Source organism: Abrus precatorius, unplaced genomic scaffold (genome assembly GCF_003935025.1).
Source record: "Abrus precatorius isolate BTA unplaced genomic scaffold, Abrus_2018 Scaffold3, whole genome shotgun sequence".
Taxonomy (NCBI): domain Eukaryota; kingdom Viridiplantae; phylum Streptophyta; class Magnoliopsida; order Fabales; family Fabaceae; genus Abrus; species Abrus precatorius.
In genome coordinates, this window is record NW_020874373.1 from 1,181,673 (window position 1) to 1,201,248 (window position 19,576).

Here is a 19,576-nt window from a genome sequence, read left to right on the forward strand (position 1 = left end):
GTATTCTTCAATGATTGTTTTGTTAACTAATTTTGACAAATCTTGGTGCTTGTAAGACCCAGTCAAACCCCGGCAGAGGCATGCAAGTGTGAAACAGAGAGAAAGTGATATTTTAGTTGAAATGCATCCATTGAAGAAGGAAGTGGCAGTGTCGTGATGGTCTCAAACACCCAAATTATAGCCTTATGTGTTGTCTCTTTGTGTGTGCACCATTCTATGCTTTTATTTTTTATTTGAACCTTTCTTTTATCTCTTTCTATAGGTTTCCACGTTTTTAGATTCATTTTAAGTATTTTTATTAGTCCACTGATTTTAAATGTTACAAATAAAATATATTTTTTATGTAATAAAGATCATTCCTTACGTGTTTTATTGAATTTTTCAATAAAGATTTCTCAAAAACTTTTACTAAAATTTTCAATATTGATATTTTTTATATGAATATGGATATTCACTTTTGAAATGAAGATCTTTTTTAGTAGCAAATATAAGTGGGATTGACAATCGACTTACATTATCTATCATGTCTTTTCTACGATTTTGTGACCGTCCAGAAAATGGAATCTTTAATTGACTGTTTAAATATCTAATTTATCTAATTTTCAGCTGAATTTTTAATATTTAGAGTAAGAAAAGTGAATTTTGATTATTAAATTTAATCATAAATAATTAACATTGAAATGTAAGTAATAATGTAACAAACATAAAAAAAAATTATTATCAACAATAGATATTAAATATAGCTAATTAAAATTCAAGGTTACAAAGTGAAACAACGTTATTAACAAAAGTTAGTATGAGTAGAAAACGATTCAATCATTTAAACAAAATTTTGTATATGTAAAAAATTTCTAGCAGTTGAATAAAAAAAATTGACGTGGTTGGAAGACGAGAGAAGTTGAGTGCACAAAGGAAGCAACAAAGAAAAAAGAAAGAAACAGACAGAAAGATATAAAATAAAAGTAGAAACAAACGTGGTGACCGATGATGTACCTATTCAGTGGAAAATGGGAGTCAACGATTGAACATGGTGGTGCATGGGACCATCTTCATTGTATGCGAAGTTGTAACTTGCAAACCAACCCTAGCTCTACTCGTGCATTTTGTTATCCGCTTTTTGCCAAACTTCCCCTTTTATCATTCTTCTTAGTTACGTACACTTCTTCCAGAAAAAAAAAGGGGGTATTTTTCTCCTCTGTTCAACACGGGGAGAAGCTTTTCAATTGCTGCTCTGCCTTTTCACATCTCATCTTCAGTTGCTTTTGAAATTTGAAGCTTCCCTTATTTCACTTAATACTCTTTTCTGCGGTTTCTAGATATCTTGGGAAGAGGAGCACCCAAATCCCCCCTCTCTCTGAAAGCACAACCTGCGATGTCTTATTCATTAATTGGTTAGTTGTTGTCTTCTTTTCACTTTAATTAACTATTGATTACCCATTTATTATGTTGTTTTTCATTTTCTGTTTGAAAAGATCAACATACCCTATTGCCCAATAATTTTAGATTTGTTGAATCAATTTAGCCTTCCCCTCCCCCAAGAATACAAAACGTTTCTTTGAATCAATTTTCGTATTCTATTGCTTACCCTTGAGTCTTTGTTTTTTTTACCCCTATGTAGGTGTTTCAACTTGGTGCCAGAAGCAAAAAGAAGTGGAGTCTGGTTGGATGATGAAGTGGTCAGAATGTGTTTTCAAATCAAGTGGACCTTGAGTGCTTACCATGGTGTACAATTTTGAATTTCCTTGTCAATATTGGTGAATTGACACAGAGGGAGACAATTGAATCAATAGTTGTAACTTGGATATGTCTTGAGGAATTGTGAAGTTGATAAGTTGGAGCTCCATCAAAGTAGTAAAGAGACATTCCGTGATGATGAAGAAACAATTGACAGGTATACGGGGTGATTCTCCCCTACAATCGGCTGTCCGAGCTGGAAATTTGGAATTGGTTCTGGAAATCATATCTGAGAATGGAGACAAAGAATTAAAGGAGTTGCTTTCAAAGAACAATAACTCTGGTGAAACTGCCTTGTATGTTGCTGCCGAAAATGGTCATCTTGATATAGTGAAGGAATTGATCAGATACCATGATATTGGGTTGACAAGCATCAAAGCTAGAAATGGATTCGATGCATTCCACATTGCTGCTAAAAATGGACACTTGGGTAAGTCTCTTAAATGTCTACAGATCGGTGTAGGATCCTTACTAGCTACTACATATTGTGTCTTGGCCCATTTGAGCATACCTGTTCTTTTACACGAATGTAACTTCATTTTGATGAATATTATGTTACCTGTTTTTACAAATCTTGCTCAATTTGTCAAGATACTCGGGTATTTCTTGAATCAATCCCAACAATATATATTATTTGTCTGTGATTCGATTAATTGTTTTCAAAATTGCCAGAATCTTTACCAGCTAGGTTTCCCTTTGACTCTTATTTATTGTTTATCTAAATCATAAAATTATTATCAATTTAACCTTTGGAATTTGTCTGAGTGCATTTCTCTACTACTGTTTTGCAGAGATATTGAAGGTCCTCATGGAGGCCATTCCTGAAATTTCAATGACTGTTGATCTTTCAAACACCACTGCATTGCATACTGCTGCAGCACAAGGACATATTCAGGTAATAAATTTACTGCTGGAAAAAGGTAGTAGCCTGATAACTATTGCAAAAAGCAACGGGAAAACTGTGTTGCATTCTGCTGCTAGAAATGGCCATGTGGAGGTCGTCAAGGCCCTCCTGAGCAGAGAACCTGAAATTGCTAGGAGAATTGACAAGAAGGGGCAGACAGCACTCCATATGGCAGTTAAAGGACAAAATCTTGAGTTGGTGGATGAGCTTGTGAAGCTGGATCCATCTTTGGCTAATATGGTGGATGCCAAGGGAAACACTGCACTCCATATAGCAAGCCGGAAGGGTCGTTTACAGGTAAAAAATAACTGCTTCCCTTTTTTTTTTCTCCTTCTTAAGTACTGATGATAGCACTCTACATTGAGTGAACTTGTGCTTTATTTCCTTCTAGACATAGATTCTAGAGTTCATCGTGTTCCAAAACCTTGAGTAACGTAAATGAAAAAATATTATTTTCCCAAGAATACTATGCTTCCATGATACTGATACAGTATACACCAATTTCAGTGAGTCAGCCAGTAAAGGTATATGTTAGGAGGAATTAAAGCTAGATTCAATCTAGCAAGGCCTGATTAGTTATTTCTGAATTTTATAGGACAGTTATCAACTTAGTGTACCAGATATTTGAGTAGTTTCAGTTTGTTGTAAGACAGTTAATTACTTGTGGTGGCAGTTATTTGCGTAAAGATAGATATAGGAATGCAGAGAAACTATGCTGGTTAGGCAGTAGTTTGTTTCTGTAGTGTTTAAAGGAGGAAAACTCCTACTTGGGGAAAACCTGCGTTTTGGTGTGTTGATTGTACTCGGAACTCCTATATGGATCATACGACGCTGTTGAGTTTGATCAAATCCAAATTCTTTGATATTTACCATAATTTCTACCGGAACTTATTATTGATTAAAATTTAAATTGGAGAGTATTTCAAAGCATATAAGTCTGTGTTTGTGTTGTGTCCTGGTTGATAAAAGAGAAATGAACTTTACACTTACTTATTCAGCATTTGAGGTGATTGTGCACTATATGTCTCTAGTGTTATAAATGAGAGCACAATTTTTGTCATGCGGCAAATGGGTGGGTGTAAATATAATAGTTTATCGAAACTGTTTTTTTTATTTTTTTGGTTTGTTATATAAGTTTTATACACTCTACATTTTAACATGTTGGACAGTTTGCATAGTCCTAGCTTCTCTCTTAGCTGATTAAACTAAGCAGTTTTGATTAGGTCCCGTGACCATAGTGAGCAAACTTAACACACTTTGTGCTAATCCTGCAGGTTGTTCAGAAGCTACTGCATTACAGAGAAATGGACAAAGATGTTATTAATAAATCTGGAGAAACTGCTTTAGATACTGCAGTGAAAAATGGTCGTTCGGACATTGCCACCTTTCTGCAAGATCATGGAGCTCAAAGTGCAAAGTCCATCAAGTCCCCTACTACAAACACGGCCCTTGAACTTAAAAGAACAGTGAGTGACATAAAAAGTGGGGTTCATAACCAGTTGGAACACACATTTAAAACACAACGGCGAATGCAAGGCATAGCAAAGCGAATCAACAAAATGCATGCAGAGGGGCTTAACAATGCAATCAACTCCAACACTGTTGTTGCTGTCCTTATTGCAACAGTTGCTTTTGCTGCCATATTCAATATCCCGGGCCAGTATCCTCAGAGCCCAAAGGACCTCACTCCTGCAATGTCTCCTGGGGAAGCATGGATTGCTCCTGATATTGCATTCATGATATTCATAGTCTTTGATTCTACTGCCCTCTTCATATCATTGGCTGTTGTGGTTGTCCAAACATCAGTGGTTGTTATTGAGAGGAAAGCAAAAAAACAAATGATGGCTGTTATAAATAAATTGATGTGGATAGCCTGTGTGCTAATTTCTGTGGCATTTCTTGCAATGTCATATATAATTGTGGGGGATCATAAAGAGCTGGCTATTGCAGCCACAGCTTTAGGAACAGTGATTATGGCTGCTACTCTAGGAACACTCTGTTACTGGGTGATTGCTCACCGCCTTGAGTCCTCTAGACTGCGAAGTCAGAGAACAACAGGTAGCAGCAGACAATCATTGTCTCTGTCCATGATGTCAGGTTCGGAGAATGAGTACAAGACAGTGTACGCAATATAATTTTGATTCTACCATTTGAGTTACCCCCTCCCCGGTGTCTAATTACACTGACATTGATGTAGGTGTTTGTTTCTTAGTAAAACAAGCGTTAACTATTGCCACAAACGCAGGCAAAGAATGTAATGATAGTGCACTTGATAAGTAAATGAGCCACTTTAAATTGAAGTGTTGGATCTTGTTTATTTTCACATTAGCTTCAGTGGAAAATAAATATCGTACAATCTTACTGTTTCGCTATGTCGTATGTCACAATTTTATTTATATGAATTATTATGGCTTGCAAGAACTTGGAAATTATGAGTTGCTTATGAGTAACTAGTAATTTGTATTTCTCATGGCAACTGTTTTAGAAGAGAGCATCAATTTGCTTAACATCAAACAAGTAATTGTAGCCGCTACCACTTCAGCTTCTTGGACCTATCAAACGATCTCTTTATGAACAGTGCTACTTATTGAATTACTGTGAATTTATAGTTGTACCGAACTGCATGCCAAATGGCTCTATAGACATCTCCCAGAGAAATTGTTTTTTTAGGACCAAATAGCATAAAAGTGAGTAAACAGCAGTTATCAATTATTTCACAGACCACACACATTCTTTGTCTCTTATTTTCTCCATATCACTCAACTGAATGGCCCAATCCTTACGGACTACCAAGTCTACAACCCATGCAAGCTGCTGGATTGGATCCTCAAAATGAAACCTGCCAATGGACCCTTAGAGAGAGAGAATGCAACATGTTTAGCTACTTTTTTGGCACATTGCAAGCTCATTTCCCAGGCGTAAGTCTTCAAACTGCTGCTAGACCCTCCTCCTAAGCGTCTCATTATGTATTTGGAAACACCTTAAAATATCTAAACATGGATCCAAGGTAGAAGTACATTTTCTGGTTTGTCCTTCTTTATGTGGATGCATGTTTTGTGTGTAAATAGTAAACCAAAGAATAAAAAGTAAAAACTAAACAGAAAGTTTTGCTTAGGGGTTATTGGCAGGTGCCAACTGCCATTTATGCCGTTTTAGCCAGTAAATGTGTGTCGACTTTGTATGATTTTGGAAATATAATAGTACATTGAAAAGACTTGCAATTTTCTTAATATATTTATGTTAAATTTTCCTTCCTTTTAAGAATCTTAGGTGAAAATGAGGGAAAACATTTCCAAAAGGATCTTCTGGCACATGGTCCATGCAGAACCCGATGTCATATTCTTGTCGAAAGCTATGCCTTTGCTTTTAAGGCTCTTGTATTTATATAATTCATTTATGTTTATTAGTTGGAAACTACTATTTATAAGTTGTAACCATGCAATAATGGGGGGGAGAGAGGAATAATGTGAAGTTCCAAGTTCGAACATTCGAACGTAAGTGTCTTAAGTAATGCCAAATTATATTTTTGTTCTCCTTAACGTCTCTATCGAAATAATATCTATGACAATTTGCATTGCATTATGAGAAGGAAAAAAGAGACAGCATTCATTCAGTGGGCTGAAAAACTATCTGGATAGAAGGTGATGCGAAGTGTGCTAGCGTCAACTTGATATATGTTGGGGAACACGTCTAGATATGTTACGAGGGTGTGAATTTGATGGAAAAAGAAAGAGATCAAAAGAAAAGAAAAGAAAAATTAAAAAATGAAAGATGTGATAGATAATGTGATAAAAAAAATATGTAATTTTCTTTTCGTGCTGACATTTGCTAATTTTTTAACAGTAAACATTCAATAGAATAAAGGGAAAATAGTTTTATTTTCATCATATTGTTCCTTTTTTATTTTATTGACCTATATAATTTTGACTCCTAATATAATGTTTCCTGTCTTCTATCAATAGTTTCCTGTTGAAATCATACATAAATGAAAGCTTACATTGCTATTTATTTGCTAGCTAGTTGGACGCGACAGGGTCGATAAATGCAAATGAAGGACTAATAATGCATTGTTATATTGTCGTGTACGAGGAGTATAATAACCACTAGAGCAAGGCAACGTTTATTTGTTTGTTCAAATTCTCTTGAGTCGGGATGTGTTCATGGGAAGCTAAATTTTCATAGGAGGGACACCAATCAACTCTAGCAATTTGGCTTGACGATTTGATGTGACCAATTAATGCAAGTTGCAACTCTTTGATGATAACGATGACACCCACGAAGATCTGTTCGGTTGGTGGTTTCTTCTTCTGCTTACACTGCCGGGACCTTTGGAATGCAACTCTACATGATGAAAAGAAAACAACAAAAATCTTTATTGTTAACCTCTTTCTACCAAAAAACGGAGAATTGTGCATGAGAATTAGAAATCTAAAGGTGCATGATTCCTTCTTATGATTACATTCATCACCAAACTAAACCTCCAGGATTCGATTACATAATTCATATTTTGATCCTACAGAAGTCTCTGGTATTATTAATGAGTCACGATACAAATTTGAGTTTTTACGTTAAATATTGGCATAAAATTATTCTTTTGCATTTCTACCAAAGTGCTCATGAGTTCGAGGATCAAATTCAAATCTTGTATATATAAAAATATTCTTGCTAAAGAGTTAATATTACCATACTGTAAATGTTTTTGGTTCGAGTAGGAACATCTATTAAGAGTACATTTGAGGGTTAAGAATACACTATTTATCATTGCCTGAAATATATTATAAAAATATAAAATTATGAGTTTTTTTTTCTTATCATGAAAAAAAGAAGTATATCAACGTACAAAGAGGGAGGGAGAGAGAGATACTTATCTTTATCCATTGATCATTAGGACTATGATCAATTAACCCATTGATGGGGAAAACTAATTGCTTGTTCTGTGTTGTGTTGTATTTGTTTGTTAATCGGTACCCTACAGCAATCACGTATAGGTGCAACTTCGAACTCTCCGCATGTGATTCAGTTTCATGTTTGCGTAGTTTAATGGTAGTCAAAACCAAGAGAAACCAATGAGTGCACGCGTAAAGGTTTAATTGTCTGGCAGAATAATTGTACACTATGTTCTTATTTTTCTAAATGTAACATTTACACAATAAATGCCCCGCGCGGGCAAAGTTGTGTTGTATATGTGGTGGGGCTTCGCACTTTACAGAATGAAATTGGGAATTCTTTCTTTCCTTCCAAAATTAAGGTAGACATAGCTTGTGATCACAATTTGGAAGTTGGTTACTGTTACACTTTGGTAAGTGCATAGTAATTGTTTTGGTAAAGAAATGTTTAGATGACTTGGATACGGAGCTCACAAAAGTAAGAAGTACCTCAAAATTTTAAAAGCACTAACAAAAATACTTATAGTTCTCAATATTGAAATCAAATCCTTGTTTTTCACTTACTTTTTACATGCATTCTAAAATACATAAAGAAATTAAAAGGTATAATTAACTTTTATCTCCAAATTATTCAAAAACCATTTTCAAAATTGTATTGCACCATTTTAGCATTTACTCTACAGTCAACTATGCTGCTTGGCTTGGGACTCATTGTTAGTAATCATGATTATTTTTAAAAAAGGACAAGTCGGCGAAGAAAAGGTTTGAGGCACCAAATGTTCCATGATTTTCACATCTTACAGATGAGACTACTCTATGCGCTTTTTACGCTTTTTCTTCCTCTAAAAAGGTGAGTGGCTGTTAGTAACCTTTTTTTGGGGTCGCTGTTAGGTTATTCTATATGACTTGCACCTTTTCCTTCTTTTCACAGAAAAGCTTGACACATTTAAACAGAGCAGAAAGGGAAAGGGATAAAACATGGCATTCATAAATTTTATACACTAGCGCATCCTGTCTGTTATCTGTTGAACTCTGAAAGAATAATTGCAGGGAAAGGCTGAAGCAGTCATTGAGGAATCTAGTTCTGGGAAAAAGAGTCCGATCCAGACAATTAGACTTGGGATAAAAACTTATTTTTCACAGTGAATTATACCAAGAAAATTTGTAAAAAAATGTGGGGGAACTGTTTGCACTTGACTGCAGTTAATTTACCATATACAATATTTGTAGGGTTGATGTCACAGTGTAAGGATATCAGGGACAAAATAACTATAATTAAGTGAGATTTTAAAGTAGGGGTTAATATCACAGCCTATTTGTGAAACGCTCAAATTCTCAAAACTCGTGGAGTGGCACAGGAGGGTTAATTAAAGGGTGTGGACCAATTTCAAATTTGAAAAGACAAGAACACAGTATCCTATCATGGCTCTTTGTCATGGAGAATTCTCATGACGACTTATCAGAATATGCTTTATTTGAAAAACAAAAGTCACTTTCGCTTGAGTGAATTGCATTCGGCAGGACTAATAATAACAATGGTACTGCTAAGTGCTAAAAGATTCAATTTTACTAAGTATGTCCAACATGTACAAGAATTGGGGAGGAAGGAGCAAGAGTATCAACTTGAGCAAATTAATGCTGGAAAACCCAATTTGTTAATTCAAGCATCATAGTCACTTAATATACAATTGCATTTCAAATGAAAAATTGATTCTTTTCCAGGAGGGTCTTATCCACTCTCCCACACCCCTTTTGGTTCAGCCAAGTCCTGTTCATTTCTTGTTTTCCACAAACTCCAGATTGTGAACAAATCTTCTTTGAACTACTCTGTAGCTGGGACTGTTTACAATGGGCTATAGCACTCTCAATTGAACTTTCCAGCTCAGAATTTACACTGATACCCTTCTTGAACAACTGCAAATCATAAGACCCAGATGAGCTAAGTGAAAAGGACGAAGATGAGGAAGATGACCCAGATGAAGAAGTGGACAAAGAGGAAGCCTTGGAAGCATAATGTCGTAGAATCACCCCTGAGAAAGACCTTCTGCTGTTGTTAACAAAGCCATCTTCAAGCATGTCACTGTTTATGTTCTTCTTGATTGCAAAGGATCTCTGATGCATATTATCATCAAAAATCTCAAACGGGTTATTCTTAACACTCTTCACATGCTTGTTCTCACACTCCTTGCATTTTGATTTCTTCACTGCTCCCACTTTGTTCACAGCACTGGCACAGCACTTATCTGAGCAACCAGATTTGCCAAACAAAGACTTCAGGTAAGCTCGTGAAGCCTTAAGCCTTTGGCATAGCCAGAACTGCTTAGTTTGTTTGAGCTTCTTGGAACAAGGCTTCTTTGGAAGATCCCCAACCAACCCATCAATCTCAGCGGACCAATCAAACAGAAATTCAGGTGGGTATGCTTCACTAGAACTGACCCTGCATGATTCGGAGGGAGAGATGTTGCAGGACTCAAGAGGAGTGTTAGCGTTTGTTGAATGCATTCTAATATCAGTGGTGTAGGGAAAGCTACTGTCTTCCAATGAAGACTGTGATCTCACATAGCCAAACTTTGCATCAGCTTTTTCTAGAAGCTTTTGAACCATTTGGAGGCGAGGAGGGAGGTGAAGAGGAAGGAGTTTTCCCTTGTAGAAGAGTTCATCAGCAGGGTAAGTTGTGGACTCTTTCTTGTTCTGGAACTCGAATTCTCTGTTGTGCTGGGGAGAGCCAATGGAATAAGAGAAGAAGTTTGGTGAAGAACTTAGTTCAATGTCGATGTAGTCTTCATCCACACGAACCAACGAAACCTGCTGTTTTGTGGCCATTTCATGTGCTTTGTCACAGAATTGAGATGCCTATGGGAAATTGAGCTTTCTAAGGAGCAAAGGATTCTTTTTTATGAAGAGGAAGATGGTGCCAAACTTTGTTATATATAAGAATTATTTTTTAATTAATTAATTCTTTTTATTAGAAAAATGTAAACTTTTAAGTTATAGCCTCTACTAACTTTACACCCCTTCTACTGTTTGAATTACATTCAAATTTTTGTAAAGCATTGACCGGATAAAAAAATATGCGATTAAAGATGCTAACATATTAAATATATATTTTTAATATGTCGTTACTATAATTATTTAATTCTTTTTTCTCTAGTAGTTATTGCCTTTCCAATTTTTTATTCCTTATTTTCACTATAATTAATTATTCATGACTTTTTTAATGGTTATCTCAACATAAATGAAGATTGAAAAATATTAAAAATATTTCTTTCATTTAATGTTATATATATATATATATATATATATATATATATATAATTCGTCACATGTCTTCTTATATTAATATTAATATGTATACATTGACATTGACCGTCTATGTGTAACGTGTTCTAAGTTAATTCTTTTGATGAATTTACGGTTTTATATATATTTAATTTTAATAATTTATAATATAAATAAAAGTAATTATAAATTTAACCTAAAAATTAGAACTATTAAAATTAAAAATCTATAAATATTTAACTGCAAATTCAAACATATGATTAATAATTTATCGCATCCTACTGTTTAAAAACTAATTTAATGTTTAAAATGTTGTAAAACATTAAATGGATAAAAATATGCAATAAAAGATATAAACATATAAAAGAAATATTTTTAATGGGGCGTTACTACAATTATTAATTTTTTTTTCTTTAGTAGTTATTGCCTTTCCAGTTTTTTATGATTATTTATGCGTTCATTAAGTGGTTGTCTCATCATAAATGAAGATTGAAAAAATATTAAAAATATTACTTTCATTTAATGTTATTTACATATATATATATATATATATATATATATACTTTTTTTTTTCTAGTATATATATATATATAATTCTTTTGACTGTTATACTAGTATATTTTTTAACTATACAGTTTTATATATACTTAAATAAAAACAGTATTATTATAAAAATTAAATTTATTGATAATCTGAAAAAAAAAATTTGAGCTCCAAAGTTAACTACCTTAACAAAATTTAATAAATTTTTATGTTAATTTTTAATTACTTAAATCAAGTAATTATATTCCTGTAATTAAATGGTATGTTTTAATATATTTTTTTATACTACAAATATTTTTGTTCAAACTGGATCGAACTACTTTCCTGATCCACGTATTTGGTAATGCATTTCTTAATATTTTAAAACTTTTGCAATAAATGAAGAATTTGTAACCAATTTTTGTACCAAAAAATTCAAAAAAAAGTAATAAAAATTTAACATGTCTTTTATTTATTCAAATAGTAAGACATTTATAAATATGCCTTGAATTATAATCATAATTCCCTTTGAGTCTATGTCTATAAGAAATAAGTAAAAATCTAAGTATTGATAATTAAAGCCTGGGAGAAAATGAGTTTAATCATCCAAGTTTTACAAAATTTAATCTTTTATAAATGAGAATAAACCATTCCCTTTATAGTTATGCCCTGATGCAAAGAGTACGTAGGAGTCCAGTGACATGCGAACGTAATGTGAATCAGTGAATGTACCAATGAAGCTAGTCTTAACTCTTCAAGTGAAGGGTTTTATTTTCCTCATACTGTCTCTCTCACTTTTCCAGCACCACAAATGCACCATGGAGACAGATGAGCGTCAGTCACCCACATCAGAACAATAAAGAAAGCAATGATGTTTCTTGAAAGTTCCTTAGTGGCTTTCACTGTCTTTCTTTTCTTTTACGCTCTTTCTTTTAGAAATATATCGTTTGTATTACTAAAAGGAGATACTTTTATATTTGTAATGCATTTAAAATGTGTGTATATAAAAAATATTTTTTATTTTTAAGATTAAATTTGAGTCTTAAAAAATGTTTATTTAAAAACACATATGCGAAAGTATAATAAATATTTTTTAATATTTTATTAATTACTTAAAAATAAGTTAAAACATGTATTAGTAATTCTTATTAGTTCAAATAATTAAACTTGTTTACCTATAGAATAATAATTGTACGTGTCATGAATGGTCTTCTCAGTAGTGAAGAAGAGGCTGGGTCAACCAACACTTGGTGCAAATTAAGTAAGTTCAACTCGAACTGCAAAGGAGAGATTCAATCCCGACAACATATCGTCCGTAATTAGTGGCTGACATAATTGACACAATCATGTGTTTCATTCATACATACTATCCTCATTTTATTGTCTTCTTCTATTTGAATTCGATATGCCTTATGTAAAGGTTGAGGCTCTACAACTCAGGATGTTGACACTAATCTTGTTTTTTTATTGAGTTTCAATGGAAGTAACACGCTCTTCGTACCATGAAAACAAAAGTAAGAATGATTCATATACTGGATCAAAGCTAGTACAGAGGCAGGTAAATGATACATCTACGTGGGAGGTCTCAATAAAATGAATCCACATCCCCATTTTATACATCCTTATCTTCTCATGTTCGACCAACGTAATGCCATGCATTAGCAAGTCTTAGAAGTATTGTGATCATGCAAATAGATATTATAAAAGAAGTGATTAAATTAAATGATTATGTTATTAAAGTAATTTTTAAACGCTGAAAATTTATAAAATAAAGTTAGTAACGTTAATATTTTAAAAATTAAATATTGACACAGTAAATGAAGTGATTTTTCTTACCCTTATTGCTTGTTCACCGACATGCTTATGTGCCAGACTGCCACATCTTGGAAAGGGCATCAATTTTCTTTCTAGGAAGACATGTCTCAAGTCAGTTTACCCATTCGTAGTGGTGTGTCTGACCATGAGAAACCTAAACGGGGCATCTCGTGGAAGAAGGTTTTTGTCTAGTTTTCCATTTCCCTTTTGTGCCATAGTCTATAACTGACCAATCAATTCTATGTAACTCTTCTTTATTCTTCTCTCTATCTTTATAGGTGGTATAAAATTTAAAATAAGTTATGGGCAATTATTCATGGTCATGAAAATGTCCATTTATTTGACCAAGTCAAATTTAACTGTTCTCTCTCTTAGCAATTTTTTTTTCCTTTGGCTCTTTCCATGTTATATTACTGTTTTTGAAATTCTAAACTTCAGGTTTGACCCCATGAAAGGCGAGGCTATGGGCCATTCGAAGCTAATGCAGTGGGTATATTATCACTCCCTCTCCAAAGCCAAGAGGGGGTTAGCGTTGGTTTCGAGATTGAGGAAAAAGTAAAGAATGGGGCAACAAACAAAGCTCGAAAGCAATTGCTTTGTCCTCGTTCACCAAGTTCCTATTCTCCTGTAGATTCCCTATCCAACTTGATTTCCAATGGATTTGGTTGATTTAGTAAAGCCAAAGCCAAGTTAGCAACTACCAAACTAAAGTTTAGAAAGATATTAAAACCATGTTTTATATTTTTAAAGTAACAATTAATATTAAACATGATAATAAATTATATATAATAATTTTTTATTAATATATACATATATATATATATATATATAAATTTTTAAGTTTAATATATTTTCTATTCTTATATTTTTATGAGATATTCTTATATCATTATTTAATAGTTAAAATTGTTAAATTTAAAAATATCAAAATAAAAATAGAGATTAAAATTAAAATTTTACTAAAATACAAAAATATATTTAAATTTTTTTATTTAGTTGGAGCGGAATTTTTTTAAAAAAGTCAACTTTTAAAAACAAAGGACCTATTTTAATTATTGTTTTTAAAAAGTTTTTTAGCTTTCAAAAGAATAAAAAAACTTGTTTGATTAATTACTAATAATGTTTTAATTTGATTTTAAAACGTCATTTATTTTTTAGTTTTTTAAAACAAAAATTAGAGAACTTCTCAAGGATGTTGTTATTTTCTAGTTTGGTTTTCAGTTCTCAAATAAACCAAAATAAGCTTCTACAATGAACACATCAAGAACCGTGAACAAATCAAGATATACTATTGATGTGCCATCTCCTTAAACACTTGGAATTGGCACAATTGTAAAAAACAAGACCATGTCCTCGCAGATGTTCTTTTCCCTGAAACCTACCCACGTCTAAAGCTTTCTTTAACTTTTCCACCAAATTCTTCAAGTTAACTTTCTCCAACAAATCCTAAGAAATTGATCTAATGTTGCTAGTTGCAAATTTCGTAAGGATACATGACTGATCAGATGAAGTTAGAGAGTGGCTTTAATCGATGGTCAATGATGGTTAACAGTGGAGAGGGGCAATAGTAATGCAAACCTGGGGACAAAGATGCCTAAGATTCAAACAAGCTTTGTATTTTCCTTTGCTTTAAAATTTAAAGACACATTTGTAGAAAAATTTTAACAAGCGTGCTTTTAATTCTCTGTTTTGTAAAAGCAATATGAATAGAAGAAATTTTCTTTCTTTTTTTAATCAAAACATAATTAAACAGCCCAAAAATGTTAATTTGTGTATCTTATATCTGATATTGCATTACGTAATGCTCTTTAATCAAATTAACAGTCACAGAATGACTTTCAAGTATGATCTTTTTAAGCTCAAGCGATAATTGTGACTTGTAAGGGAAGCTACGGGCCCATTAACAGGAATGACAGCACCCAAATCCAACTAGAGGACCATTATTTCCTGTTCAAAGAAGAAAGCCAAATGGGGGAAAGGAATTGTAGTGCTACCTACGTTGAAATTCGTTATGTGTGTTTGGATTTTGGCTTAAAAGGTCTTAAAATCACAAATTGAGATGCATTGTACCACTATAGTCCTTTATATCACCAATTAGATCCTTGAGAAACAATATGAGTCCCCTCCAACTACTGTGTTTTCAGTACTTCACCGTAGTGACCGTACGATGTACTAGCCTTTGCACTTGTGCGACCAGGCGCAACGAATGGAAAGGAATATAGATATTATATTAGTGACCCAAAAATACAGCCAATGCATGGTAAAGACAGCTTGTTATTGAATCAGTCATGTCACCACTTCTCGACTAATAATAAATTAATAATGTTTTTTTCATTGACTAAATTATTGGAGAAAGAAAGGTTGTCCTTGGAATTCAAATTGGCTAAAATTGGCCAAACCGTTCATGAGAAGACTGTGTATGCATTTTTCATATGCAAGGTTTGTCCTTCAAATTCATATTAGCTAAAATTGGCCGAACCGTTCATGAGAAGACTGTGCATATGCATTTTTTATATGCAAGGGTTTGAATTTGAAGAAAGAATAAATGAAAAATAAAATATTTTAGAAAATGGAAAATTATCATTCATGAATAAATAAATACAAATTAAATCAATTTCTTTAAAAAATATCATATGAGAATTTTAGTGAACACAAATTATTATATGTAGGTTTCAATAAAATAACAGTGATTTGGTTATCTAAAAAAAATGTTTCTTTTTTGTGGTGGTGGGTGAAGGGGACATCGGGGAGTCTTGGGAAGAAAAGCAAGTAATAATTTGGGTTAGTTGTTTATAAAGTGATTATGTTTTGTGATTTAAATATTAAAAAATTAATATTATATATGATTTTATATACACTTTTTTTATTGTTTATTATTTTATCTTATTCTCATATACATGTTTTAAAATATGCATTTTAAAGTAAAACGACAATTTTTGGCTTTCCCATTTTAATGTAGTGTAGAAGTGTTGGGCTGGACAAACCAGATCAGATGTTATACAATTGATGGGTGGGTTATCATTAATCAATATTTAATTAGTGAAAATAGAAAAGAAGTAAAGAAAGGGTGTGATCCTCTCTTGTAGGACACTTTCAATCATGTCACAATATTGTGCCAAGTGGAAAAAGACATATAGCATGTCGATTAACATGTTGGAAGGCCCCATACCAACGGATCCTTATAAAAAAGGAACTAAATAAAATACTTTGAGCATTCAACTAATAACATCTTTTAAAGCCATTCTCCACAAATTCCTTATTGAAATTTGCTAATCAAATCTTGTTAGTTGTAAAGTACAAGACAAAAGCAGGAAACTTAATACGTTTTGGAGATTCTTTATCACCCACTCAACCAAATAAGTAGGAAACTTGTTGATTCTTGCTAATCAAATCTTGTTAGTTTTATTTTTTATTTTTACTTTTAATTATAAAAATATTACTTAGTTTTATTCATTTTTAAATTTATTTCAATATTTTCTATACAAATCTTTAAAATAAAAAATATTTCGTAAAACCAAACGATCTCGTGTAAGAAATATCAATACATAGATTAATAATAATATTTTACACTTTGAAAATTCTATCTGTAACCACACATAAAACACACTGGATCATTGTTGTCCTGCAAAACATTAGTATGAGAAAAATGCCTTTCGATGTGTGTTAAAAAGGGTGTTATCCAACATTTCACTCGTTTACAAAAGTAACAAAGTGGGATATTTTGTTCGCACACAAAATCCAAACACGAAAGGCCCAAAGTGCGATTGAAGAAACAGAAGTGGAAGAAAACGGGGTACGCTTGTGGGCCAGACCCATTAACATATATTCATTGAAACACAAATACTGGGCTGAAGTAGAAAAGGGCTCAAAAAAAACTTGGAAGGCCCATAGACATGATTTGGCGTAGGTGGGACGTCGTCGTCGACACGAACGCGTTGAGAATGAGACTCAGATTCAGATCTATGTTAGGATTGGATACCTTTCGTCTCTTCCCATTCGGAACCAGAACCTCAAGTTGAGTTTCACCAAACAGCAATGGCCATGGCCGAGACGAGAAAAGCCTTCGCCGCAATACTAATCCTCTTCATCTCCACCCTCATCTCCCCCTCCGCGGCGGAGATAAAATCCCTCGCCATAAACTCCGACACCCGTCCCATGATCCTGTTCGAGAAATTCGGGTTCACGCACAAGGGCCACGTGTCCGTGGCCGTCTCATCGGTATCTGTGGCGGTTCTCTCCTCCGCAGTGCAACCGGAATCGTCGCGCCTAGGTTTCTTCCTGCTGAACGAAGAAGCACTCCTTCAAGTCCTAATGGAGATCCAACAAAACCCTTCCTTCTGCGTTTTGGATTCTCACTACATCTTCCGTCTCTTCACATTCCGCGACCTCTCTCCACCGCCATTGGCATCGTTTAACCGGTCATACCCGGTCACCTCCCCCAACGAATACAGCCTCTTCTTCGCTAACTGCGCCCCTGAAACCTCCGTTTCCATGGTGGTTCGCACGGAGGTTTACAATCTCGATTCCGACGGTTCCCGAGACTACCTCTCCGCTGGTCAAACCCACCTTCCCTCTCTCTTCTCTATCTTCTCAATTGTGTACCTCGCTTTCTTCGCTTTCTGGGGTTACATCTGTTACACCAATAAGCGATCCGTTCACCGCATTCATCTATTGATGGCTCTGTTGCTTCTCATGAAGGCTCTTAACCTGATCTGCGCCGCAGAGGATAAGCATTACGTGAAAGTCACGGGTCTTTCTCATGGATGGGATGTGTTGTTCTATATTTTTCAGTTCATCCGTGTCGTTTTGCTCTTCACGGTTATCGTTTTGATTGGGACGGGGTGGTCGTTCCTGAAACCCTTCTTGCAGGATAGGGAGAAGAAGGTGTTGATGATCGTGATCCCGCTTCAGGTTCTGGCTAATTTGGCTTCCGTTGTGATTGGTGAAACGGGGCCGTTTATTAAGGATTGGGTTACTTGGAACCAGATTTTCTTGCTTGTGGATATTATCTGTTGTTGTGCCATTATTTTCCCTATTGTTTGGTCTATTAGGTCGCTCAGAGAAACGTCCAAAACTGATGGTAAGGCTTCCAGGAATTTGGCAAAATTAACGCTTTTTAGACAGTTTTATATTGTTGTTATTGGGTATCTGTATTTCACCCGAATAGTGGTGTTTGCGTTGAGAACTATTGCTGCTTATAAGTACCAGTGGGTGAGCAATGCCGCCGAGGAGGCTGCGAGTCTCGCATTTTATGTTGTCATGTTCTATATGTTTAGACCTGTTGAGAAGAATGAGTACTTTGTTCTTGATGAGGAGGAAGAAGAGGCAGCAGAAATGGCTCTCAAGGATGAAGAATTTGAGCTTTGAAGCCTTGTTTAAGGAATTTGGGTGTTGACCTCTCTGCCACAAATATCAGGGGAATCGTTCGCAACTGGGTTTGTGGTTCAGGTTCAGGTTCCTCCTTTCATTCGTTTTCTGCATACCCTTTTTTTTATCCTTTGTTTTGCCCCCTTTTAAACCTTCTGCTGTTAGAGAAGTGTCCACAAGGGAATACTGCTTGTATGTTTAGCTGCCTATTTTTCTTTTTATTTTTTGTTAATGCTGATGGTGAATTCTGCGGGATAGAAAAAGGTTTTCTTTTGTTCGTATCAACTATATGTTACTTGAGAAATTGTACTATGAGATGTCCATTTATTGATCATTCTTCTTTGGAATTTCTCATTGAGATTACCGTGAGGACAGTCAGTGTACATTTCTCTATTCATTGATTAGTTTCTTACTTGATCCTAACTTTTCATAATCGCAATATGGTTGCTTACTTGATTTCCTTGACATTTACATTAGTGTGCAATTATACCACGTTGTGCTAATAGAATATCCTGCAGTTCCTTTCTGTGTTCTGCTTTGATCAACGCATTCGTGTCATAATTCAAATTGTTTCTTAGATTTAGTTTCAGTTTACAAGGGGTCTTCAATCTTGATCTTTTCAAATTATGCAATTAGGCTTTGTTGGTGACTTGGAAGCATTGTCGTCTAGAGCAAGTAAAGAGAATGCCCTTAAATAGTCTGTTGAATTACCTATGTATGGCTCACTAGGGCCAACCAAGTTATAATAATTTAATTTAGCACTTATTTAGTAAGCTCTTATTACATAATATAACACAAGGGTTTAAACCATAAATTTGACAATGAAATTTGCTGAAACAAACCTAAAAGAGCTTATTTTGATAGGTTATATGAAAAAGCTTATTTTGAAAAGATAAGATCTTACGAGAGTCATGAGATGTTTTTATAAGTTCTTTCAAACGCACCCATATTTATTAAAGAGCAACGTATAACTTGGTGCAAATAACTATTGGGTGAGTGGCTTTGTACTATCCATTACTACACGAAATAGCGGAAGTTCATCCTAACCAGATCTCAATCCTTTGGTGAG

At 34.1% G+C, this 19,576-nt stretch overlaps 3 protein-coding genes across 5 annotated transcripts; 2 read left to right on the top strand and 1 right to left on the bottom strand.

The window, feature by feature from the left end:
* The first annotated feature begins 851 nt into the window (after window positions 1-851).
* On the top strand, window positions 852-6,038 carry LOC113861497 (ankyrin repeat-containing protein At5g02620-like). 2 transcript variants are annotated; one of them, XM_027494344.1, is made up of 5 exons: window positions 981-1,182; window positions 1,317-1,391; window positions 1,619-2,164; window positions 2,526-2,935; window positions 3,913-5,082. In XM_027494344.1, exons 3-5 carry the CDS (start codon window positions 1,870-1,872, stop codon window positions 4,771-4,773), a joined length of 1,566 nt encoding a protein of 521 aa, XP_027350145.1. In that variant the 5' UTR covers window positions 981-1,182; window positions 1,317-1,391; window positions 1,619-1,869; the 3' UTR covers window positions 4,774-5,082. The 2 variants fall into 2 exon arrangements, with proteins under 2 accessions (XP_027350144.1, XP_027350145.1); XM_027494343.1 differs by having other exon boundaries at window positions 852-1,391; window positions 3,913-6,038.
* A 3,181-nt stretch (window positions 6,039-9,219) lies between these two features.
* Window positions 9,220-10,347, bottom strand: LOC113860813 (probable membrane-associated kinase regulator 4). The gene has a single exon (XM_027493328.1). The coding sequence runs from the start codon at window positions 10,345-10,347 to the stop codon at window positions 9,220-9,222; it is 1,128 nt and encodes a 375-aa protein (XP_027349129.1).
* A 6,430-nt stretch (window positions 10,348-16,777) lies between these two features.
* Window positions 16,778-19,056, top strand: LOC113861897 (protein GPR107-like). 2 transcript variants are annotated; one of them, XM_027495000.1, is made up of 2 exons: window positions 16,778-16,796; window positions 17,216-18,969. In XM_027495000.1, exons 1-2 carry the CDS (start codon window positions 16,778-16,780, stop codon window positions 18,505-18,507), a joined length of 1,311 nt encoding a protein of 436 aa, XP_027350801.1. In that variant the 3' UTR covers window positions 18,508-18,969. The 2 variants fall into 2 exon arrangements, with proteins under 2 accessions (XP_027350801.1, XP_027350800.1); XM_027494999.1 differs by lacking the exon at window positions 16,778-16,796 and having other exon boundaries at window positions 17,090-19,056.
* Window positions 19,057-19,576: the final 520 nt, after the last annotated feature.